Raw genomic sequence first — 26,634 nt, 5'->3', positions numbered from 1 at the left:
CTAGCGCTGTCCTTAGACAGTAAATGTGACGAAACTATTGAGGGAAAAACACTGCGTATATTTTGTTTATCATGACTCTGGCTTTATGTGGCCTGTCAGCACAATTTAAAAACTGGTATATATCACCTTGTTGCTTTGTCATCTTGAAGTGGTCGTGTGATTGGCTTACCACGACTACTTTATTCTTCCTCAGTCAAACATTTATGCGATTGTTTTGCCCCCTAGCAAAACAATCTAGGTGTTGTGCCAAAGAGTAATTGTCGGCAAGAAAGTGATTGCCGCCCGTAAGGAGCGCATGCAGCTGCTTAAAGCTGTAGTGCCCAGATTATGTACATAGACAGCTACTCCTGTGCAACTGATGTAAGATGCGGTAAGCTGAACACAGCTTCAACCGTCTGTTTGTTGAAAAATAGTAACGTGCCTGCACCGCATTTTCTTGTTAGTAACTGTAAAGGCATTGTAATGATAGAAATAGCAATTAATTAGATTACGAGTTACTGAAAAAAGTAACGCCATTAGTAACACCGTTACTCTTAACGCCGTTATTCCCATCACTGCTGCTTGGGCACCTGCTGATTGAGCTGGCATGTCTCACCAGATGGAGGCCCTAGGGCAGAACCAGTACACCCTGGAGAGATTAATTCAATTCAGTTCAATTTATTTATATAGCACTCCTCACAGGATAAAAACCACAAAGTGCTTCACAGTAATATAAAAAACAGAAATACATAAAATACATCAAAAATCAAACATACAGCACAAAAAACTAATTAAAAACCTATCTAAATAAAAAAAATGTCTTAAGCTGCTTTTTAAAAGAATAAATACAATCAAGGCAACGTAATGATGGAGGGAGTGCATTCCTCAACCTGGGGGTCACTGTTCTAAAAGATCTATCACCTCTGGTCTTAAAACGTGTTCGTGGGACTACCAACAGCCTTAGATTAGATGATCTCAGGCTGTGAGACGGAGCGTAGGGTTCTAAAAGATCTGAAATGTAGGCAGGGGCATTACAATTCAAAGCTTTAAAAGTCAGTTCTAAGATTTTAAAATCAATTCTAAAATGTACTGGAAGCCAGTGTAATGAACGTAACACTGGTGTAATGTGCTCTCTTTTTCGTGTCTTAGTTAAAAGCCTTGCAGCAGCATTCTGGACTAATTCTGGAGACGGTCAAGATTGCTTTTGCTCAAACAAAGAAAAAGATTGTTACAATAATCTAAGTGAGATGAAATAAAAGCATGAATAACCATTTCTAACTCAGATGTAGACAACAAAGTTCATAGTTTGGAGATGTTTCTTAGCTGAAAAAGGCAATTCCTAATTAACTGGTGAGAGTGTTGTTCTAGGGAGATGGCAGAATCAAAGATCACACCAAGGTACAGATGAGCCAAGAGAACATTGATGCTGTTTGATTAGAGATATCTGGCTGTCAGGGGCAATAATTAATGTTTCTGACTTCTCAGAGTTCAACTGTAAGTAGTTGTCTCCAAGCCACTGTTCAATGGAAGCTAAACATTTAATTAAAGACCACAGTTTATGGACTTCCATCGGCTTAAAAGAGCAATAGAGCTGAATATCATCAGCATAGAAGTCATAAGACACCTCAGGGAACTGCCTAATTATAAATCCTAGAGGTAACATGTACAAAAGAAAAAGAATAGGACCCAGAGCTGAACCCTGCGGTACCCCACATGTCAGATCCTTAGAATGTGACAAAAACTGATTTGTTGGAGAGGTATGACTGAAACCACTTCAAAGCCAGACCGGACACACTACATCCCAGAGCCTGTTAATCAGGCTCTTTGGTATCAAAGGCAGATGTCAAGTCCAACAAAACCATGACTGTGGATGCTCCGGAGTCAGCTGACATCATAATGTTACTAGAGACTTTAAGTAATGCGGTTTCTGTTGAGTGTTGAGTGGTTTTTGCCCCTTTGGGGCATTACTTAAAGTCTTAAAGTACAAAATCCAAAACTTTAGGAATGCAATTAAACATTTCTTCTTGAGGACACAGCTTTCAGGTGGTCTTCTACATTTTGTAGTTTGGTGACAAATGTAGAAGTTCTAATATCACATTCAGGGTGGCATGAAATTCAGGTTTTTCTTACTAATATCAACAGTAAGAGCTTATAATCACAATGAAAGAGAGAGAGAGAGAAAATGATTGTAATATACAATAATTAAAAAAGAAGAAATTATTCCCTATCAAGAGTTATTCCCAACATGGCAGTTATGCCTCCTGGGATCCAATATAGGATAAACAAATAAAGCATTATATTAACAATATCAGCAAACAAGATGTTTCTCTCACCTCCATCATTGCAAAGTATTTTTTTTCCACAGTTTGTTCTGATCACTGTTTTGTCCAGTTTGGTGATGACATGTTCACCATCAGAGAACTGAAATACACAGTCATATGTGCTCCAGTCTTTAGGTTTGACTGATGAAACATTCAGATCAACATTCACCTGGAAGGACCCATCATTGTTGGGGAGGATCTCTCCAGGATGCACACCATCATGAATTTCCTCTTCATCTTTTCTCCAGAACATCACAGCTCTGTCAGGATAGAAACCTGTAGCGTGGCAGCTGATTGGAGAGGTAGGAGTCGTCTCTATGAGAGACACCATGGGAAGAACTGGAGAGACAGATGGAGACAATGCAGGCAGAGGGAAGGAAGAAGTACTGATTAGAAAAGAAACCAGATGAGGATACAAACAAAGAAAAAGAAATTCAATAGGAAGAAGTGTACAATGTACGTGTTAGATATAAAACATTATAGTACCAGTAGAAAATAATTGTGACTGATTTTCTGTGTAGGTTTTTAGTCTTCCGGGTCATGGTAGTCTATGAAGTTTGCAAAGAAAGCAACTGGACTGGAGTTTCTTGTAGATGTTTCACCTCTCAACCGAGAACTCAAATGGTGGAGATGTCTTGATGCATGCTTAATCATCCAGGTAAAGAAATCCCAAAAAATGTTTATTCGAATGTAGCATTTTTAGTGGGAGAAAGGTTTTGTCACCCAAGTGACTTCCACTGTCTCAGCTGACAGCAGTGTCCCCAACTTATACCTTAAACAGTACATTTGAATAATGACTGAATTTTGCACTACTGAATAACAATAGACCGTGAGGTCAGTTTCATGATCATTAATATGCAAATTGCCATGACCATTGATATGGAGCAAATAGTAGAGAGTCCTAGGTATTTAAACCCTGCCCCTTAAGATGGTCATTGACCCACTTTTAATTATGTGCCTCTTCACATGAACCAAAGTGTGAAAAAAAGGCATGGATCATTATTACAAGAGGTTTCAGATGAAAAGAGAGGGTGGTTTACGACACCAACTGTCTGTCATCTGCAATGTAGTTTGGACATCCCTTCCCAGGTGACTCAACCCCCACTCTTATCCTGCGTTGGCCACATGATAGAGTGAGGAAAGGTGTTTAATAAGGTTTGGCGAATGGATGAATTTATCGACCATCAATGATAGGCTAAACCAGGGGCTATTCTAGGATCAGAGATTTGGGGGTGCTGAGCACCCAGAGAGCTGCCCAGCCAGACAAGATAAACTTTCCTTGTCACGATGAGACTTCTTCCCTTCTCTGTCAGTCCCAGAATCCTAAAATTTCTCTAGTTGTCCCGAGTTCTCTCTGACTGTCTCCTTGGTACATTTAAACCCCTGTTCCTCCCTGTCCTCGTTGTCAGTTGTCTTCGTCTCCGTTATCAGTCATCATAATTTTACCATCTCTGTGCAAGTCTGTAAATTTCTTTATTAAATCATAAGATTCTTAAATTCATCAAGTCTCTCTGTGCCTGGATCATCGTCACAAAACATGACATCACTGTTTTGTACATTTTAACACAACTTAATCCCCACATTTGTGAAAGAAAAACACTTCTTTGAAAAGTCTGTAACTGTTAAGGGATTTTGTGATTTTATGTTGATTTTATGTTTTTCCTTTTTGATACGTCTTCCTTTTAATGTTTCATTTATTCAGTTCTCCTTATATTGCTCCATTTACTCATTTACTCATATGCTCCTGTTAAGAAAGGCTTGAAAAGCACACAGTGTTCACATATCTTTATGTTTTGTCTTTGCTTCTGCTCACACACATACACATGAGCCCTGCAGTATTCGCTGACTCCTGTGAAAGTCTCTTGCAGACACCCTGGGAAACAGGACCCAAACTGGCTTCTGTTTTCCTCGAGATAGAAACTGCACACACACACACACATATACACTGTGTCCCATACATGCCCAGATTGTCTGTTACAGCCTGATAAAACAGGGAATGCTACGATGTATAAATAAAGCTGACTACAAAGCCTCGGGTGAGTATCACTCGATCACTCACCCGTGCGCACGTAGTTCTCTGAACAAAACTCTGACTGTTTCTGTATTCTTTCAATGTTTAAAAATGTCTTGCCACTGACATTTAATTGGTCCTTCGAGCCGGATAGTTTATTGATATTATTGTATCATCTAACTATTCACAGACGAACCACCAGATCCGGACGTCGTGACTACCTGCACTGCAACCACCGTTTCTAGCGAAGCGAGGAAAAGCCCAGAGTCGTACATTCGCCTACTGGCCAGTGTCTTATACAGGTCCACGACGCCAGGTTCTCGGTGACGCCGAAAAAAAAGAACACAGCGCAACATTGAAGGTGAATATAAAGCAGCCAGAAACACTGCGTTGAATAATCGATTTTAGTTTGACACTGCTCAAAGTAAGGAAAAGGACAGGCGTGTCCTATGTAATATGCTCGCCCGTGTAAGCGAAACAACCTGCCCTGTGGGGCCCGTTTTCATAACATAAGTAAGGGTTGGTAGCCAGTATATCTCACGCTCGCCTGCGTAAGACGGATTAACACGCCCAGGGAGGCTTAATCCGCAGCAAAACAAAAGGTTGGTAGCAACGCTCGCCTGTGTAAGACGGATTACCATGCCCTGAGAGGCTCAATCCGCAACAAAAAAAAGGTTGGTAGCCAGAGAAGCGAGAGTGTCAAATAAAAATAGGATTTTCTCTAAGCGCGCTAACTGTTTGCTGATTGTTGAGGGTAAGTGCTTCATTGAATAGGAGCTCTAGGCTCCTGCACTACTCCTACTGTTTTCCTGTGAGTACTGGATGGTGAGAAAGAGAAAAGGTTGCGCTTCAACGCGTAAAATTAAGTCCGCCCTGAATTTAGTTCAGGGTAGAAGGCTGACTTAATAACCTCCTCTGACTCTAGTACCAGAACGTCTCACAGTGTGTGTTGGCAGTATTAATAAATAAATAAATCAATAAAGTGGTTCTATTGAAATAAAATATAAAATATAAAATATAAGCATTGAAATAAAATATAACATATAAGCATTGCATCAATTAAACAAAATTAGAAATGGGCAATAAATCCACAAAACCTGAATTAACACCTGACGAATTGTGGATGGAGAAAAAGCACCCAGGTGCAGGTAGAATAAGTGCAAATAGATGGAGAGACCCAGAAAAACCTACTTGCACAACCTGGGACGGGAATGGCAACCCCGCCCCAGTACAGGAACTACACAAATGCCTGCAGAAAGAGATAGAACAAACTAGTGGTAAGGAAAAGGATTTAAGAATGTCTGAATACGTAAAATTTTTCATGCCCTGGCAGGAGGAGAGCAAAAGGCGTGGGGATAAGAGAAAAGTGAAGCAAAACAAACAGAGTGAAAAGCCACCCACTGAAATAGTAAACCCCCCTCCTTATCAGCCGCCTCCTCCTGCCTCAGCCCCACCAGATAGTGAGCAGCAGCCTCAACCTTGTCCTCCAATCTCAAAAAACCCCTTTGTGAAATCAAAAGACCCCTATGCTGCAGCTAGGCAACAGCTTAATTCAACCACACATATAAACCCACCTACTTCGGGTTTCCGCCACCGCTGTTCCCACCCACACTGGGTCAATTTCCTTTAATCCAGGTACCAAATCCCAACTACGGCCGAGCCACTGGCCCTGCGGTGGGTGAAGACGGTGTGATCCCCAGAGACCAGTTGACATTTACATATACATATCAGCCGTGGACAGCTGAGGATCGTAAAAATGTGTTAAAAGATGTCCCTCCTTTAAACGAGGGCACCACCAGTGGAGGAATGCGGTAGACATAATACGCTCTGATTGGCACCTGAATGGCAGAGAAATGCTGCAAGTGCTCCAGGACCTGTTGGGCCTGAAGTTGGCCCGGGTCCGGGGCAACTTCACGGGCAACAGACCGGACGGAGAACCTTTAAGAGGCGATGAATTAATCCAAGCATTGAACCCAGTATTTGATAGAATAAAAACCGAGCTAGCACCAAGACCAGATTATGGTAAAATAGGGGATACAAAACAAAAAGAGGATGAGTCCGCCTCTGACTTCCTGGACAGGTTACGTCCAGTGTTTAGACAAAACTCAGGTCTAGAATATGATGAGAGCCCCAATACACCTTTCGAACAACAATTAAAAAATGCGTTTCTAAAAGGTCTCCTCCCAAAGGTCCGCGCTCACGTAGATAAACATTGGGTCACTCAAAACACCGGGAGCTTAGCTGATGCTCTACAGCATGCAGAGCACGCAGTAAAAGTGCAGAAAAATAAAGCAGCTCAAACCGAGTTTTGTAGTCACAACAGAGGAGACCTCGTTGCTTATGCAGGAAAAATCCACAGCAGCAAAAAGGAAAGGTCGGAGACAACACACGGGCGATAAGGGAGGGACAGACGGTGCTATAACTGCGACAGAGAAGGTCATTTTGCTAGAGATTGTAGGAGCAAGCCTAGGGATCGCCGAGATAGGCGTGACCGCTGCATGGAGAAGGCAGGGACAGAGATAGATATGACCGCTCAAACAGACGAGATAGGCAGGACAGCGAAGAGGAGGATAACAGTAGAGAAAGGTGACTAGGTTCTCACACCAAAGCTCAGAGCAACAACAGCAGGGACAGTACAGAAATTTTCAACATACATCAGCTGCTGTTGGGCTCTGAGCACAAACCAGAAGTAACAATTCACATAAATGGCAAACCATACCTCATGTTATGTGATACGGGAGCTTGCATGACTGTGTTAAAAGAAGAACCGCCGCGAACGCATTTCTCAAAAGACGCTCGCGTTGTAACCTCTGCCTCAGGGCATACTACAACACAGTTCCTAACCCAAAAACTAGATTTCCTGCACTCAGATAGCAACAGATGCTGCAAGTTGCAATGCATTGTTGATTCCAGCTGCCCTGTAAATTTATTAGGGCGAGATGGTTTAATGAAACTAAAAATAGGTGTGGTGCCTGAGAGTAATGGCATGAGAGCAGAGCTTATGCTCTCTGAAACCCATGAACTAGCATGTCATTCAGACGGTGAGCCACACTATTACTGGACTTTAGACCTGCCACCAGTGCCGCAGCTTGTGACCGCAGCTGAGCGCTATCTACCCAGCTCATCATCCACCATGCCATTTAATGAGCTGCACAACACCATACGTTTTAAACAAACACCAGGCCCTGACTCGGAGTATGACACACAAATCCATCGTTTAGGACCTCAAAAGTTAACACTGCAACATCTCTACGTCACAAAAAGTGGAAACGCAGTATGTTCAGTGATACAGCCCCCTAAGGTCAGAGAGTTAAATCGAATGCCTATTTCACATGTTTCTGTAGCGAAAAGCCCAGAAACTCAATGGAGGGACCTGGGCACTATTCTTAAACGAGTACAAAACGATCATTACGAGAAAACTAAAGAAACACACGAAGGCTGGCTCCAGGGCCGCAGAACCGGTTGTATGAGATACACTCTAGGATGGGTGCTAAACACACAGCCCAGCACCCACCTGGATACCTCCCCGGACACATGCTATGTGATCGAGGAGGCTGAATGATTTATCTTGACACCCGTCGAGAACGCAGAACTAAAAATGCTTCCATCATCATTATGGTCAAACGGACCCACAGACGTAGGCCTAATAAAAAATGCAGACCCAGTAAAGGTAAAAGTCATCTCAAAACACAGACCAATGAAACCACAATACCCACTCTCTGCAGAAGCTAGAGACGGCATACGCCCAGTAATAGCAGACATGGTAAAAGCAGGAATTCTGATTAAAACAACAAAAACGACATGTAACACGCCAATATTTCCAGTGAAAAAAGCAAATACAGGAAAATATAGGCTGGTACATGATTTAAGAGCAATAAACGACATCACTGAACAGATACCACCAATAGTGGCAAATCCACACACACTTTTGAATCACGTGTCACCACGAGAACAGTGGTTTTCAGTAATTGACCTGTCAAACGCCTTTTTCTCAGTACCACTACACCCCGAGTCACGTGGGCTGTTCGGTTTTACATTTGATGGCCAAAGATACACTTACACACGACTTACGTAGATGACATCCTGGTAACCGGAAACACGCAGGACGACTGCAGGACAAACACTCTAGTGGTGCTGAGACACCTCGCAGAACAAGGACACAAAGTCTCTCAACATAAACTGCAACTATGGCAACCTAAGGTCGTATACCTAGGCCATGAACTAACAGGACAGGGTCGAAGGTTACTTAACAGTAGGAAAACTGCAGTACAAACTGCCCCAAAACCACTAACAAAACAACAAATGATGAGTTTCCTCGGCCTCTGCAATTATTGCAGAAGTTGGATTCAGAGTTCGCCCTCAGGGCTCAACCCCTGCAAGACCTTATCTATGGCAAAGATATGGCCCTGACAGATAAGCTGACCTGGACTGCTGAAGCTGAAACTGCCTTCGCCAATTTAAAACTGGCTTTACAAGCGAGCATGGTTCTAGCATTACCAGACTATGATAAACCCTTCTACTTATATGTAGATGAGGCGCTGGATATGAAAGCTGTGCTAACCCAAGCTTTTGGAGATAAACAACGTCCACTTGCATTTTATTCCTGTAAATTAGACTCAGTGGCCTCGGGCCTACCAACCTGTGTACAAGCCTGTGCAGCAGCAGCAGAAGCAGTAAAGAAGTCAGCAGATATCATTCTCGGCCCACCGTTAATAGTTAAGGTCCCGCACGCAGTGACCTCAATTCTATTACAAGCAAACTTATCATATTTGACACATGCCAGACAGCTGTCGTATGTAGGAATATTGTTGTCACAGTCACACATCAATATAGAGAAATGTGGTCAGCTAAATCCAAGCACCCTGCTACCTGTAGAAACAGATGGTGACACACACAGCTGCTTACACACACTCGATGAGGAAACAAAACCAAGGGCAGATATATACAGTTCACCACAAACAACCTTTGCAGATATTTTTGTTGATGGCTCTGCCAGCAAAGACAGCACTGGGAAAAACTGTGTGGGTTATGCAGTAACCACAGTCGACACTGTCATAGAGGCAAGGCCTCTCACATCTGCAAATTCGGCACAAAGTGCAGAATTAACAGCAGTTATTCGTGCTTATGAATTGCATAAAGATAAAGATGTCAATATACACACAGACAGTCAATATGTCTTTGCTGCAGTTCACCATTTCGCATAAAAATATGGCAAAACAGAGGTATGATAACCTCTACAGGAGCACCAGTCCAACATGGCAGTCTCCTTAAAAGCTACTACAGGTAATCACATTACCTAGGAAACTAGCACTATGCAAATGTGCTGCCCATCAAACAGATGACTCTTACATCACTAAGGGTAATAACTTTGCAGACAACGCAGCAAAGGAGGCTGCACAACAAAAACCAAATGTTTTTACTTTAACCTCATGCTCTCTGATACCACTAGAGGTCCTCAAAAAGGCGAACAAAAGGCGGCTCCACAAAATGAAAAATCCTCGTGGTTAAAAGATGGCGCAATTCTACAAGATGATATCATGACATGTAATGGGAAACCTATTCTACCTAAATCCCTACATAAAACAGCAGCATTAGTGACACATGGGAATACACACGTGTCGCCGGCATCAATGGTAGATATTCTTTCTAAACAATTCTACTCGAAAAACTTTGAAAACTCAGCTAAAGCATATATTAGAACATGCATGATATGCCAAAAACATAATGCACAGGGAAATTTAAGGCCAAAGAGAGGCCAATTCCCAACACCGCCACATCCGTTTCACACAATACACATAGATTTCATCCAATTACATAAGCACCAACAAGTAGAATATGCACTAGTAATCATAGACGTATTCTCAAGGTGGCCAGAAATCTACCCGGTAAAGAAAAATGATGCAATCTCAGTAGCAAAATGTTTGTGTAATCATTTTATTCCAACCTATGGAATACCAAGCCTAATAAGATCTGACAATGGCACACATTTTGTAAATGAGGTAATATCAAAAGTCTCTGAAGCACTGGGCTTCAGTATAAAGCATCACTGTTCATACCACCCACAGAGTGCAGGATTGGTTGAAAGAACAAACGGCACTATAAAACAAAGACTAAGGAAATGCATGGCGGAAACGGGTCGCCCCTGGCCTGAATGTGTGGGTCTAGTAAAAATGTGGATGAGACTGACACAAGGCTCACAGAAACTGACACCCTTTGAAATAGTACACGGGCGACCCTTTCCTCTACCCATTACAAGTGAACCGATAGACAAATCCATAAGAGAAACAACACTAGCAGAATGGATGACAAAACTGTTAGAAAACAAAGAAATAGTTTTGAACAATCAACTGCCAGATGATTCTCTTCCAGTCTCTTCCAGGTTGAAACCAGGAGATTGGATCCTGATAAAAGTGCTCCAGAGGAAAAACTGGAGCTCCCCGAGGTGGGAAGGACCCTACCAAGTCCTCCTGGCCACACCAACAGCCTGCAAAATTGCTGAACGACCTTCCTGGATTCATCAGAGCCATTGTAAAAAAGTGAGTGACAGCCCATAAACACTGAGACGCCAGCACCCCTGCCTGTCAGTGACCTGGGAGGTGGAGAGAGGGCTGTTTGGGTAAATCCCGCCCTTGTTCTTCTCGCCCCTAGTCTACTCACTCACAGGACCAGGTGTGTTCGGTCATCATGAAGACCATACTCGTTCTAATGGCCAGTGTCACAATTCTGTTGGGACTGCTGTTACTGATTCCACAAGAAGAACGACAGCACCACCTGGAGACAAGACTGACACATGACACAATGCATCCAGACGACATGACGCAAGATCACAACCACCCATGGATGAACAATGCCTGGTACCGTTATGTGTACAACTCCACAAGAGACAAAAACTGTTACATCTGTTCACACATGCCTCTCACTGCAAAACACTTGACCCTGTACGGCACACCCGCACCACTAAATGAAGGACTGTGCATATATGGGAAAGCTGCCCGCGGACATTGTAATAACCAAACAATGAGAAAATTGGAGAAGTGGATATGTCTGGGAGACCCTAACGTCCAGAACATCAACGTGACCGCAACCGTAGGACAAGAAGACCCGACCTATCTGATGGACCTATGCACTAATATCACCAACACGTCAGAGCCTAACAGGTACACGTACGCCTGTGAGGACAAACACTGGGTGAATATGTCACTCAGCACCCCAAACATCACTGTGCTGGCTGTGGTGACCACGCACACTTTTCCCTTATGTGTCATGTTTGTCAACATCACCAAAGGAGCAACTCACTACAGCCTATCTGGCACATGCCAATACACCCTGACAGTACCAACTCGTACAAAGAAACTCTACTGGGTCGAGGGGACCGGCTGGTGGTGTCAAGGATATGCCAATCAACCCCAAACCTACCTAGCCGTGCCTGAAAACTACGAAGGACAATGTGTGCCCCTGATGCTAAGTGATCACACCTTCGTGATAACAGCAGGAGCAGCCCGTCTTGTGACACGCCGGAGACGAACAATACAACCACACGACCCAATTTGGGGCTCTGACGTCCCAAAGGAATTCAAGCTTTGGACCACAGGACAAAAGGTCGCCCATGCCCTTTTCCCAGGGGTAGGAGTCGGAAAGCACGCCCTTAGAATTGAAACTCTGAACTACCGTTTTGGACTGTTCCTGAATGCATCCTGTAGAGTGAATAACGCACAGAATGAAGAAATCGACGCCTTGCGCCTTAGTACAATGCAACACCGTGTGGCGTTAGACATGATTTTGGCCGAGAAAGGCGGCCTTTGTGTGTTGTTCAATACAACCTGCTGCACCTACATCCCTAATAATGTGCATTCCACCGACATGTCTGATGCACTGAACACGCCACGTGAGCTCAGACGAGTACAGCAGCAAGATTACACACACAACACCGAGGACTGGCTCACGTGGCTGTTTAGCGGGTCATGGAAGTCATTGCTCACTAAAGGACTAACATTCGTTGGGATGCTCCTTCTGCTACTTTGCTTATTTTCCACATGTGTACTGCCTTGTATTCGGAGTATGATAAGCAAAATGTTTACTGTACGAGTGCAAGCTTACATTGCATTATCTCAAGTTGAACAAGCTCAAGAAAAGGTACAAGTTGAAGAAGATGGTTTCTAAGCACTAAACTGTGTAAACCCACTAAAGTTGATCATGTACGTTTTCACAAAATGATACTCTAGTTGAAAATGCTTCTGCAAGTGACTAGTAGTTGAAGTACATAAATATATATGAACAACAGCAGGGAATGTTAAGGGATTTTGTGATTTTATGTTGATTTTATGTTTTTCCTTTTTGATACGTCTTCCTTTTAATGTTTCATTTATTCAGTTCTCCTTATATTGCTCCATTTACTCATTTACTCATATGCTCCTGTTAAGTCATTTATTTCAGTTCTCCTTATATTGCTCCATTTACTCATTTACTCATATGCTCCTGTTAAGAAAGGCTTGAAAAGCACACAGTGTTCACATATCTTTATGTTTTGTCTTTGCTTCTGCTCACACACATACACATGAGCCCTGCAGTATTCGCTGACTCCTGTGAAAGTCTCTTGCAGACACCCTGGGAAACAGGACCCAAACTGGCTTCTGTTTTCCTCGAGATAGAAACTGCACACACACACACACATATACACTGTGTCCCATACATGCCCAGATTGTCTGTTACAGCCTGATAAAACAGGGAATGCTACGATGTATAAATAAAGCTGACTACAAAGCCTCGGGGTGAGTATCACTCGATCACTCACCCGTGCGCACGTAGTTCTCTGAACAAAACTCTGACTGTTTCTGTATTCTTTCAATGTTTAAAAATGTCTTGCCACTGACAGTAACAAAACCATCAAATCTCATAAAGGTTATTTAAATGCTGCAAAAGAAGAATGGATTGGAATATAAAAATTTGCAGACTTGCACAGAGATGGTAAAATTATGATGACTGATAACGGAGACGAAGACAACTGATGACGAGGACAGGGTGAAGATTTATTAGGCTGTGTTTTGAGTTTTGATCCAAAAAGAATGACTTCATATAAGAAAAAAATATATCACATATGCAGGACACCTTAAACTAGTTTTTTTATTAAGCAGGGAGGCAGAACAAAGTCGGGGCTCCATCAAGACATGGGGACTGAACCCCAATTCAACCAGACCCAGAACTGATCCAGAATTAAAAGAGGACTACAACAGTTCAAAATCAGGACTACTTTAGGACTTAACCAAGACAGAAGCAGAATCAGAACTAGATGATAGTCGCACTGAAAATCATCATAGACCTGCACTACACTGACAACACCTCTTTATTGTGGTAACATGAGACTGTATCCTCGAGGCTCGAGTTTTGTGAACCTATCAATGACACTTTCAGGGTCAATATTATTAAAGTATTCCTTTTCAATAGATATGATGAGTTATTAGTTTGTACCATATTATTTTTAAGTAGACTATTTAGATTCAGAAAAGATTATATAACTATTTTGCCTTGTTGTGCAAACAAGCCTGCATAACTTCAAATATTGTGTGTAACTTTTGTTTTATACAGTTGTCAGTCATCCATCTAACTATGAAACAATTACACTACAAAAGACCCCGGCTTCTGAAACAACAACCGGGCTTAAGCCCAGTAAGCCCCCACCCCGCCGATGCCCACAACATGATGCAACTAGCCCCATGTGACACAGTTGGGATAGTATAACGAGGCTACAAAGCTTCCCCGTTTTTCTCCAAATATACAGTTTATCATTGCCGAATGGTTCAATTATTGTTTCGTCAGCCATGGAGCACAAGTCAGAGGGGGCTGCAGTGGCGTGCCCGCTGGCTCTGCCAGCAGCCAGCTGTGCCAGAGTGAACCGAGCCACAGGCCCAGCAGCCGGAGGCCTGATAGCCCACCCACACCACCATTTTTAGATGGGCTTATTTGTAGTGAATATAAAGTTTCATAGAGATACCTAAAAATCTCGTTTATTCTTTCAGGGTCTTGATGGATTGCCGGAGCATCATGGCTGCCGTAGTCAGGTGCCTTGCGGAGTAATCTGGGTCCAAATCTCAGTCTGCTTCAGGTTCCAAAGTCAAACGAACACTGCGGCATCACTGAGAGTTAAAAACTGTCTAAATTATTTCATCTTCAATAAAATGATCACCGTTGCTGCTTTGCCAGGTGTAACAATTAAGTTTATGTGAAGAGTAGAAAGATATTTTGCTGCTATTATTTGCTGCAATTTTTATAATCATCATTACCATTTCATTATTAATAGTGATATTGCATTCAGATGTTCAAACATATTGGTATCATATTAGTCTTTATTACAGGTTCAGTGAGAACCACTTTAAACTGTGGAGTTGAATCTATAACCCGAAATGCTTTTGAATCTATAATCTTAAATGTTTATATGCAGACTGCATTATAAAAGAAAGGCCCTAATGTTGAGTATACTCTGTGCCAAAATGAGACAGGAAACTGCAGGCTGACAGGAAACGCCATGCTTTGCAAAAGTGAAACCAAAAGCAGAGTCTGAGTGCAAGTATTTTGAGCAGGTTATGAACAATCAGGTTATTCTTTATTATCTTTTATTCATCTATATCTATTGATTAAGCCTTTAGTAGAGGTTCTTGATTGAAACAGTTGTTTAATACATTTTACATATAAGTCAAGATCATCACACTCAGGATGGCCTCAGCCTGGGTGCATAAGCAGAGAGGTCAAAGAAGGTGCAGCGCGAGGATCACACATGCACAGACATACACACACACACACACATACACCCACATACAGTTAGAGAGGTTCATTTATAGGTGAAAGTTTAATCATGTTTTGCTTGCAACTGCAAAATTGTGCCTGCATGAGTGACAGTTTGTGCAGAACGTGTGCCTGATGTTCCAGACAGATAAGCGTGGGCAGGATGGTGACAGGATGCACCTGCCGACAATGTTCTTTTTAAACTGTGTTAAAAGTCATTGTGGTTTTGAGTTGACGTATCATGTATTGTATTGGTGAACGCAAGAGGGGGCGTTCTAATACCCCGATGTATAAAACTGTGTTCTGAAGTTTTGAAGATCGAGATCTGATGCTGTCTGGGTACAGATCTCCACACGCTGCGTGTGTTTCATTAAAATCTTCGTTGATTCCACCTGACAGGGTCAGTGTGTTATTCCGATCTCCACCATCTCTCTCTCCCCAAAATGAACCTTAACATTTAACATCCATGAAAACAGAATTTATTAAATTCAACAGAGTTAGAAGTTAGCAGTTAGCAAGTTAGCTTGCTAGTTTCCACCTTAACATGATATAGCATGCTCTGACTGAGAGATTTCTGAAAAAATTAAAACGTACAGCTCTGCTATCACTTCCAACATAAATGAAGAGAGATAACTCAACAGCAGTGGTGTTTGTAGGGTTACTTAAATTGGACTAGCTGGTATATAATGATGTCCTACGTCACATGTGTCAAACTCAAGGCCTCAAACTCTTTGTGTGAAAGAAGCAAAAACTTTATTGCATACTCTCTTGCTGAGGATGAAAGTACAGACATGATGGACATTGCACGGCTGGCCATCTTCATCCGTGGAGTGGAAATATTGGACATTAAATCAATGCACGGGACAACGACAGGGAAAGACACTTTTTAAAACGTATGTCAAAGTGTAACCGACATGAAACTGCCCTGGAACAAACTTGTTGGACTTACAACAGATGGAGCGTCGGTGTTGTGCGGATAAAAAAAGTGGACTAGTCGGCAGGATGAGAGTATAGATGCGCAGGAGGAGAAATGTACCGGTGAGTTAACAGCATATCACTCACTGATCATACATCAGGAAAAGCTGTGTGGTAAAGTCCTAAAAATCGAGCATGTAATGATCACCATAACACAAACCGTAAATTTTATCTGAGCTAAAGGTTTAAATCACCGTCAATTTAAGTCTTTTATATGGGAAATAGATTCAGAGTTTGCCGACATTCCTTATCATACATAGGTCCGTTGGCTGAGTTGGGGAAAAGTTCTCAATAGAGTTTTTGAGCTCAGCAAGGAAATCTGTCAGTTAATGGACATGGCATGTATGATGCGGTGAAGACATTTCAAGTGAAGCTGTCACAAATGCACCAGTGCAACTTGCCTCACTTTCCCTCTTGGCAAGTAATGTTGAACCAAGTTGGCGCACTTTGCTGATAAACTGAGCGCACTGCGCACTGAGTACGCCCGGCGCTTTGGTGACTTTGAAGCACAAAAAGAGAATTTCAAGCTGCTTCGCAACCCATTTACGTGGAAACTGCACCTGTGCAGATTCAGATGGAGCTGCACTGTAATGGGACACTCAGGGCAAAGTACGACACCGAATGGCCTGCACAGTTTATTAGTTCCATTCCTGAAGCAATGCCCCAGCTCCGTCTACATGCGGCTCGAACCTTGTGTATGCTTTCATTTATTTTTTCTGGGGTTTTTAGCAGCATGTTCATATTTCTAACTTGCATAATTTTGACAGGATATAGTTTTATGAAGAGCAAAATATTTAAAGTTAAAGGTTTTTTTTCTGGAATAATATTCCTGTCTGTTTTCATTCGTATTTATGTTTAAAAAACATTGTTTAAGTGTGTTCAAAAAATGTTTATCTTGTTTGGCCCGCGACCTAAAGTGTGCCTTGAGTTTTGGCCCCCTGTGCAATTGAGTTTGACACCCCTGTCCTACGTAATTGCTAGCAAAACAGCTACGTTAGCAAAACATTAGTACAGTGAAGCTGAAGGATGAACGCTAACTTTTGTTCCACTCAATAAAAGTTAACCTGAGGGTTTCTGGTCGTTAGGGACAAATGCAATTGCATGGCAGGATGCTACAAACGGACCAAACTTCAGTTAGGAGAAAAACTGAGATAATCCATCCACAATAGAGATTGACAGACGACGTGACTTTCGCGCCTTGCATTGTGGGTACGAGTGGCAACAAAACAAAACACTGCATCAAGTGCTAGCATTTCCAGCACCGGTAATCATTAATTCTGCGGTTTTAATCCCTACTTGCATTTTATTTGCCCCCAAAACAGTTATGTACAAAACGATGGAGAACACGGCAGGTCCGTACAAAGACAGACTTGACGAAAAGGCAAAAAAAAAAAAAGTACAAAGAAAAAAATCAAAGGAGTGAAAGGGTTAGACCCATACGAGCATACAGAGTGGAGTAAGGACGTTAGCGTGCTGCCCAACTTTCATCATGCACACATTTATTATTATATGGTCCTAAGTGTGAGTGCATACACTCACAAAATGTTTAGTAACTTCAGATCCCTGCAACAAGCCCAGGTCCAGTTTACTATGGTGATTTGGACTATTCCATTTCACAGCTGTTGTTAAATTTTTTTCCTCTATCTCCTGTATAGGCCAACACAATCTATTTGTCATTTCAGGTTGTAGTATTACACAACATTTTCAGATCTAATAGAAATAAAATGAATGTTTCATAATTCATTCAACTTATTGTCTTTATTTATAACTGGCATTATTGTTTCATTCTATTATAGAATCTTACAAGAAAGAGGCAAAATTGTAAAAGTCCATTATGCTTTATTAGCTGCTTCGGTGAAAAACAAATCAACAATGCAACAAAAAAACCAACATACTGGAAAACACTTATTCATCACTTGATTGCTTCAATACAACACTTGGGCACATATATGCGGGACTTTTCGTGGCTGTTTTGATATCGCTCTCTCTCTTAACCGATCAAATCTCGCTGTGGTAGCAGCTTTTGGAGCCAGAGTCTGCGCAGTAGTGTCTTGAGGTGGAGCGACTGTGTCACGCTCCCGCCCACACACTCGCTGGACGTGACCGCAAACACGCCCCCCTACACTTTTTACGTAGCCCGGCTGCTCCAGTTTATTTGCTGATGGGTTTACCGCGACTGACGACTTGTTCAATTAAGGTAAATGCAACCATGTCACTGTTATGAAAAAGACACACAGCTTATCATCTTATAGTTCTAAAACATCTAAAATCACTGTGTTGTTAATTCGTTTGCTAGATTAGCCGCTAGCATACGCACTGTGTTGGAGGCTTGTTGCTAGCTAGTTAGCGGTGCTACACACCTGTTACTCTAATAGTCTGTGTTATTGAAGGATTCAGGACTCCTTAGGTTTTGTTTGTCCATTTTTAGACAGCGATAAGATCAGCTGCACACTACACAGAGGCACAGAGTTACTGTTAATATCAGAAATGTAATGCTGTTCTTTGAGATTTTAACATTTAAGACTGTGAGTGTAATGGATCTAAACCTGTTTGAATCTTCAGAGCCGCCTACAGTCAGGTAACATGGAGACTTTAAAAACAGCAGCAGAAGGTTTCAGTAGTGTAGGGTAATTCAACAGCTACTTTCACCCTGGGGAGAAACTAGTGAGGGAGACCATGAGGACCAAGCTGGGTTTCCTGGGTCGAGGTTTGGAGAAACTTCTTCCTTTTCTTTCATCACAGCTGTCCTGTGCCAGATGTTCTGTTGACCCACTGAGAGAGGCTTCATTTAAGAAACACCAGGAAGACTGAAGCTCATCGCATTGATCAAACAGGACTCATGATCTTCACCAGCAGCTCCCTCACAGGGAAATCTTCAGCACTCCTCTGTAGGCCCGCCCCAGGAGATGGATAAACCCAGCATTTCATGAACACTGTGATGGAGACCTTTGGTTTGTGTAATGTTATAAATACCGGATACTCCCCAGAGTATTATATTATTATAAGATATTATATTCAGTCATGTAGAAAGTTATATTATTAAAAATATATGATCCTCTCTGGTTACTCTGGTATGAATAACTCTGAATCACTTTATGGTAAATAACACATTATCTGCAAAAAACTGTGAAAGAATTCCAGATGACAAGTTTGTAATTCAACATACAAGTGACGACCTTTGACCTTCATCAGGTTTTATTTAATTGTGTCAGAAAATCAGCTGTGCTCTTCATGCAGCTGAGTACATCAAGTGTTTAAAATGGAAGCTGTGCAGATCTGAGATCAGCAGCTCTCTGAAACACCAAACTGAGGTCCTGTTAATGCTGCACTGGCACTGCTGGTGATTAATCCTTTTGACTTTTTGTCTTTAACTTTATCAATAAAACAGCTGCAGCTTTCACTACAGCACATGTGATACTTTAACCTTTGTACTGTTTTCATCAGTTAATTTGCAGTTAAGACATGAACATGTTGGATGATCTGTCTGCTGTCATTGGGTGGTGCTGAGGTCTGAATCTGAGGGCAGCTCCTGTAATCACAAAGAGAACAGAATCATCACAATCTCAAATATAAAGTGTATCTCACAAATATGAAATAAAGCTGATCCTTCTCTCTCCTCACACACCCAGGATCTGAAGTTCTTCTCTTAGATTGTTTCAATTCTACAGTTTAATCCATAGTTACTGATTAATGAAGAGTTACTGAAGTACAACCTTTTTTTTGCTTTTTAAAAAAAAAAAAAATTGGTGTTACTGTCTTTACAGATGTGGCAAGAGACTGAAAACCTGCTGCTGTTTGAAGATATTTAATAATCAGCCCTGCACCAGAGCTGAAGCAGAGTGCAGCCTGTTGCTTTTACAGTATAATACTTGTAATAAAAGTTCAGTAACAGTAATTAGTGACTGATCAGCCCAGTGTGTTTCTCTTGATTTCTTTAGTCAGGGTAAATTCATTCACCTGCAAAGGTTAGCTAAACGAACTTTACAAAACAAGTTTTCCCGACACCCGAGTGCTCATCTTAGCTAGCTAGGCTAGGTCCTGGGACCTTAGCTTACAAACACGTTTAACTTACTGAAAAAGTGCAGCGGTGCTTCGGGTCCTTCTGTCGGGTAGTCCAGTTTACTGAAGAACACCTCAGGCTGTCAGGTTAAAGCAGTCGGTCGTGTTTTCGTAACGTAAACGCTGGCCCTCCTCTCAGACCCTACGCTCTGCTATTCCCAAACAGAGATACAGAAGTTTCTCCGTGACTGCAGCTGTCAGTCAAAGCTGCTATGATGACGTTACACCCCAATTTAACATCACCGCGGTAGGAATTAGAATCAAACTTATGGGAAAGGAGACCCCTTGGACATAAATCAATGTGATGAGAACTATTGATAACAAAAGAAAGAATCTTTGGAAAAAAATTATCTGAGGAGAATTAATTTATTTTAGTCTGACCCCAGTCCCATCCGCTAACATGGAGGAGGCGGGGTTTATGACCTATACTGCAGCCAGATACCAGGGGGCGGTAGAGATGTTTTGGCTTCATTTTTGGGGTGCTGTCACGTCGTGCATGTTTTCTACAGTCATTGCTTTCGACCAAAACAGGCGCAGGTTGATGATGAAACCATCAACATGCGCTATCGCGGTAGAGCGGTATAGTCAAAATCTCTACCGTTGGCCAAATTTACACCGTTTCTACCGTATACCGTTTCTACCGCCCACCCCTAGGTCCCAGATAAACCTTTAACAGCACATACAGTTGTTGTTTTTTCTTTATTTTTACTGGTTAGCTAGAAATCAACCGGATTTGTTACTGTGTTCAAAATTCTGCAAGCGAAGTCTTTGCACTAGGAATCGAGTTTTTATTAACAATTTCATTTAATTCTAGTTTTGTTTTGCATATTTTGTTCAAGTATTTCCTGATCTTGGTCAGAAACATAGGCTTCCTCTAAGGATTTGGTTGTTTTCTCTAGTTCCTTAATATTTTTGTTTTCTTCTCTCTTTTCATGTGATGGGAAAGAAATTATTTTGCCTCATATTACAATTTTCCCTTCTTCCCAGAGAAAAGATGCTGATGTTCAAGGAATATCATTATAGTCTAAATATGAAGTCCATTCTTTTTAAAAATATTTAATAAATTCTTCATCTTTGAGCAATGATGTCTTAAATCTCCAGTTTTTATTTGGTGGGATGTTCTTCTTATGTATAGGTGTTAGAGATACAGGAGCATGATCGCTGACAGCTATAGGATGAATCTCAGTGTCTGTCATGATTAGTTAACGGACTCCGGCACAGACCAGGAATCCTTGTAGAGAAGAGAGTTAATTTATTTAAACAGAGAACACCAGGTGATATTATATACAACGTGCTGGAGGGGGGGGGGTCCAGGGCTCCAGGGTCCGTGAGGGAAAGGAAGGGGATCGAACGCACTCCAAAAGGTCTACAAATAACTCTCCTCACTCCACAACTGGGTTACACACATCACACACTCGTTCAGGGGATTATAGGCAGGCAGGGAAAGTACCGGGAAATATCTGCACACAAAAACTTTAGTTGGAGGCGAACTGAAGGAAACAACTCACAGATTCAAATTCTCAAACTACTGAGTGACTGACGCTGATAGCTCATTGATCCAGCGACGAGTAGCACAGTGCTGCCATCTTAAGTAGAGCTTGGGATTACCAAGATAGGCAGCAGATGTGGAGATGGCAGGTGCGTGGGCCAGGGGTGGGAGCCCGTAATGAGCACCGCCCCGGCAGGAGAGAGGGAGAGAGAGAGAGAGAGGGAGAGAGAGAGAGAAAGAGCAAAACAACAAAAACACATGTTGCCTAATACGGGATCAGGTGGTGAGGCACAGGGACCATGACAGTCTGAAATATCACTCAACAATGAACTGCTGATTAAGAAATAATCCAGACGAGAGTAGCAGTGATGGACATGTGAGAAGAAAGAATATTCCTTACTGTTGGGGTGAAGGGAGCACCATGCATCGCAAAGCCCAGGTCGCTCATATACTGTTTGATTATATTTGTGGACTGCCAATTGCGCTCAGTTCCTGCTGACCAGTACCTAACCCTGCAGCTGCTGTTTTTGGCTGGAGGAAAAGGGGAAAGTTACCTAGCCACAGGGGGTGGGGTTATATTAGTCACTGTATGAAAGGCGACACCTTTGGCCAAAGTGTAAATATGTAAATAGCTGTTACTAACCCCTAAGTATAATCACACTGATGTAAATATTGCTAACTAGTAGTCTAGAGTATAATCTGTTTGTTGCTGTAAATACTGCTTAATATTAATTTAACCAATGTATTGCTGTAAACATTTCTTAAAATAACTCTTGCTGTAAATAAGAGAGGAATATGCGTAATGGGTGATAAATAAATAAGAAAAAGGGAAGTTAGTAGATAAATAATGTTGTAGAGGGACTCTGTTGTAGAGGCTGAGAAAAACTGAGCTCACTCTTCTGTAAAGCTCTGTGTCTGCAGGCAATTTGTGAATCATCCCTAAGGTATGTGGAGGAGAGAAAAGAGCATCAGAGCAGTGAAATTGAAAGATCTGCAGAAATAATATTTGTTATGTAACAATACAAAGTAAAGTGAAAAAGTGGTGGGTAAAATTGAGTAAAACAGAATAATAATTACCAAAATAGGGATAATAAGCAGACAGGGATGCAAGGTATGGGCAGAAATCTGTGCCATCAGAAACTGAATTTGAATAAGTTAAATTTGAATTTGAATTGCTCAGATTGAATCTGAATTGTAACTTGAATAAATGCTTTTGAAAACTGAATTTGAATTAGTCTAATTTGAAATTGAATTTATGGTTTGAAAATGATCATCACTAAATTGAAATTGAATTTTATATTTTGAAAATGAATTGATTTGCTTTGAAACTGCATTTTATCCTTTAAAAATTCAGCTCTCGAATAATTTCAGTTTCACTCTCACCATTCAGTTTCAGTGCTACAATTCAGTTTTTTGGAACTTACATCCGGTTCAAGCGCAGATTAATAGAACTACGTTTTACTAGCGGACCGAAAGTGTTACTGAAGGGAATCTACAGCATTTTGAGCTGAATTAAGACTTCAGAAGTCATTCGTCATGTCGAATCACCAGCGGATAAACTCTCAGGTTGGTAATAAATGTATTACATGTATAAGAACAAGCGTCATGTTAACAAATGATAGTCGTAAGGTAACTTTTATGCTTATTGTAGCTGCTAGCTAAAAACGCTAATTTAGCGTACTTTGCCCTGGATTCAGCTTAGCAAACAAATATGATCGACTGTTTCTAGTAGAATTCCAAAGTTGTCATCTTGTACCCTGTCAGAGCCCTGTATGCTTGCAGAGACCCCTACAGTAGGGAAACATGCAAAACCATGTCCAAACCTTTGTATTTGAGCTTTATTTATGTCTTACACAGCATCCCAACTCTTTAACTAACTTAATAACTTTAGCTAAAGTGAATAGTTAGTCTAATTTATTAGCGCAGCATTACTGGATCACCTCTGTTTGAAGTGATATAATATGATATACAACTATCACTGTGTTTAACTACCATAATAATTCTTAGGGTACTGAGTGCATGCTTAATTAGATTTTTTTTTAACATACTGCTCCATTGCTATGTTTGACAGGCTGAAGTTGTCGGGTCACCTCCTAAATCGACCATCTTTTACAGGTGTTTTGTGCCAGAAATGGAATGTCCACTGAATACTGAAGATACTGAATCTCTACGCCGTGCCATTGATCCCTCTTGTGCCTTCATCTAGACAAGAGACATTAACTTAACCACTCTCACATGCTCTGTACCTACATCACCTTCCCTGACAGTCGTAGCTTGGCTCATCTGAGGGTGAAATTATAAGAATGTGTTATTTTGCAAAGTGCTCTCTAGGGTTCCTAAATAAAATATGGCATTGAGGTCATTTCTTTTGAATTAATCCCTTCTTCTGAAATATAAGAACCTCTCCTGGTTTTAATGGCAATTTGGATTTCCTTACTTTTTGTTCCACTTCCAAACCCAAATAGATGCTGACAAGCTGACACAGTAACATGGAAGAGGGAAAGAAGTTGGAAAGGACTACTACAAATAAGCCTAATGCCTAACAATGAAAAATGTAAAATAAGAACAATAATAGTAAAGATAAAAGATGAAGTAGCAAGTTTTTAGTTCTTTGTTTATTCTAAATGATCATCAGATGTCTGTGACATGTGATGACAAACACCATAATGGAAGGCCTTAGTCATCACATGCTTAAACTCATCATATATTTTTGCATATGCTGAACAGGCAGTCAGACATGCTGTAACTGTGGGGTAGAAAACAGCATGAACACCATACGGCAGGGTCTCAAACTCCAGTCCTCGAGGGCATGGAAAAGTTGCATGACACCGGCCCTTGAGGACTGGAGTTTGAGACCCCTGTCATATGGAATATGACAGGTGTGGTTCAACTGCATGAAGACTCTGAAGTTTCTCTTCTGGCAGGACAGGAATGTAGCCTTGTCCTGTGAGCTACTGTAAGGATGTACTTAGAGTAGAACTGGACTGTCACCGGCCTCAGGCTCTTCACCTTTTCAAAGACAAAGCAGTCATTTAGACAAAATATTAGATAATGTTTACCTGTAAATGCACAAAGAGAATTTAGAAATGTAATTATTGTCAAGAGTGAACAAGCACTGATAGTGTAATCTACAGCTGTGGCCAAACATTTCGAGAATGAGAAGTGTTGTTTGTTTATTTACAAAGTTTGCTGTTTCAGTGATAGTTGTATATCATATTATATCACTTTAAACAGGTGATCCAGTAATGCTGTACTAATAAATTAGACTAACTATTCACTTTAGCTAAAGTTATTAAGTTAGCTAAAGAGTTGGGATGCTGTGTAAGACATAAATAAAGCTAAAGAACAAAGGTTTGGACACCGTTTTGCATGTTTCCCTACTGTAGGGGTCGCTGCAAGCATACAGGGCTCTGACAGGGTACAAGATGACAACTTTGGAATTCTACTAGAAACAGTCGATCATATTTGTTTGCTAAGTTGAATCCAGGGCAAAGTACGCTAAATTAGCGTTTTTAGCTAGCAGCTACAATAAGCATAAAAGTTACCTTACGGCTATCATTTGTTAACATGACGCTTGTTCTTATACATTGTCAGGTGGGAGTAACGTGTTATGCTGCTATTATTTGCTGCTATTTTTATAATCATCATTACCATTTCATTATTAATAGTGATGTTGCATCCAGATGCATTCAGATGTTCAAATATATTGGTATTATGTTAGTCTTTATTACAGGTCCAGTTATAACCACTTTAAACTGTTGAGTTGAATTTATAATCTTAAATGTTTGTATGCAGACGGCATGGTGAAAGAAAAGGCCCCACGTAGAGTAACTCTGTGCCAAAATAAGACAGGAAGTTACATGTTTTTGAAGTTGCAGGCTGACAGGAAACGGCGTGCTTTGCAGAAGTGAAACTGAAAGCAGAGTCTGAGTGCAAGTATTTTGAGCAGGTTATTTTAATCTTTGAATAAGCTTTGATTAAGCTTTAAGTAGTTGTATTAGATTGGAACATTTGTTTTATACATTTTACATATAAGTCAAGATCGGCACACACAGGATGGCCTTAGCCTGGTTGCTTAAGCTGAGGTCAATCAAAGTGCAGTGTGAGGATCACACATGTACAGACATACACACATACACACACATAGTTTCAGTACATGCTGGCCTTCTGTCAAGGTTTAGCCGATGAAGTGAAGGGTGAAATAAAGGACAGCACACACACCCGCACACACATATTAGATAGACTCATTTATATAGGTAAGAGTTTAATTATGTTTTGCTATAACTGCAAAGTTGGGGTGCATACGTGTTAGTCTGTTCCCGGAAGTACACCAGATGTCCCAGAGATAAGCGACAGCGAAGACGAGCTGAGGGGAAGCACCTGGGTCCGAGCCGAAGACGATGTTCTTTAAAACTGTGTTCAAAGTTAACTGAACGTTTGTGGTTTTGGAGTGACGTATGCTGTATTGAGACTGCCAACCCTATAAAGCCTTTGTCTGACTATTGTAAGACAGTTCGATCACTGACTTTGCCCAGTGTTTTGGACTCCGCACGTGTGTACATTAAAATGTCGTCTAATTGCACCAGCCCGGATCTGTGGTTATTTTGGATTCCACCTCAATATCAGAACCTTAACAACATGTAATACATTTATTACCAACCTGAGAGTTTATCCGCTAGTGATTCGACATGACGAATGACTTCTGAAGTCTTAATTCAGCTCAAAATGCTGTAGATTCCCTTCAGTAACACTTTCGGTCCGCTAATAGATAAGATAAGAGATAAGATAATTCTTTATTGTCATTGCACAGTCATACATAGTACAGTAGTACAATGAAATTGGAAAAACGTAGTTCTATTAATCTGCGCTTGAACCGGAACCAGATGTAAGTTCCAAAAATCTGAATTTTGGAACTGAAATTGAATGGTGAGAAGTGAAACTGAAATTATTCGAGAGCTGAATTTTTAAAGGATAAAATGCAGTTTCAAAGCAAATCAATTCATTTTCAAAATATAAAATTCAAT

General features: G+C 41.2%; 1 protein-coding gene across 2 annotated transcripts in view; it reads right to left on the bottom strand.

The window, feature by feature from the left end:
- Nucleotides 1–740: 740 nt before the first annotated feature.
- The window catches only part of LOC116316941 (major histocompatibility complex class I-related gene protein-like), a 54,484-nt gene continuing 28,590 nt past the window's right edge, over nucleotides 741–26,634 (bottom strand). For both annotated transcript variants that reach the window (XM_039605539.1, XM_039605540.1), the window contains exon 5: nucleotides 741–2,639. In XM_039605539.1, coding sequence (XP_039461473.1) covers nucleotides 2,197–2,639 — 443 coding nt within the window. In that variant the 3' untranslated portion in view covers nucleotides 741–2,196. The remainder of the gene's footprint in view (nucleotides 2,640–26,634) is intronic.

Source organism: Oreochromis aureus, linkage group 22 (assembly GCF_013358895.1).
Source record: "Oreochromis aureus strain Israel breed Guangdong linkage group 22, ZZ_aureus, whole genome shotgun sequence".
Classification (NCBI taxonomy): Eukaryota; Metazoa; Chordata; class Actinopteri; order Cichliformes; family Cichlidae; genus Oreochromis; species Oreochromis aureus.
The sequence above is the reverse complement of the archived record's forward strand: the minus strand, read 5'-3'. Positions and strand labels throughout refer to the sequence as shown.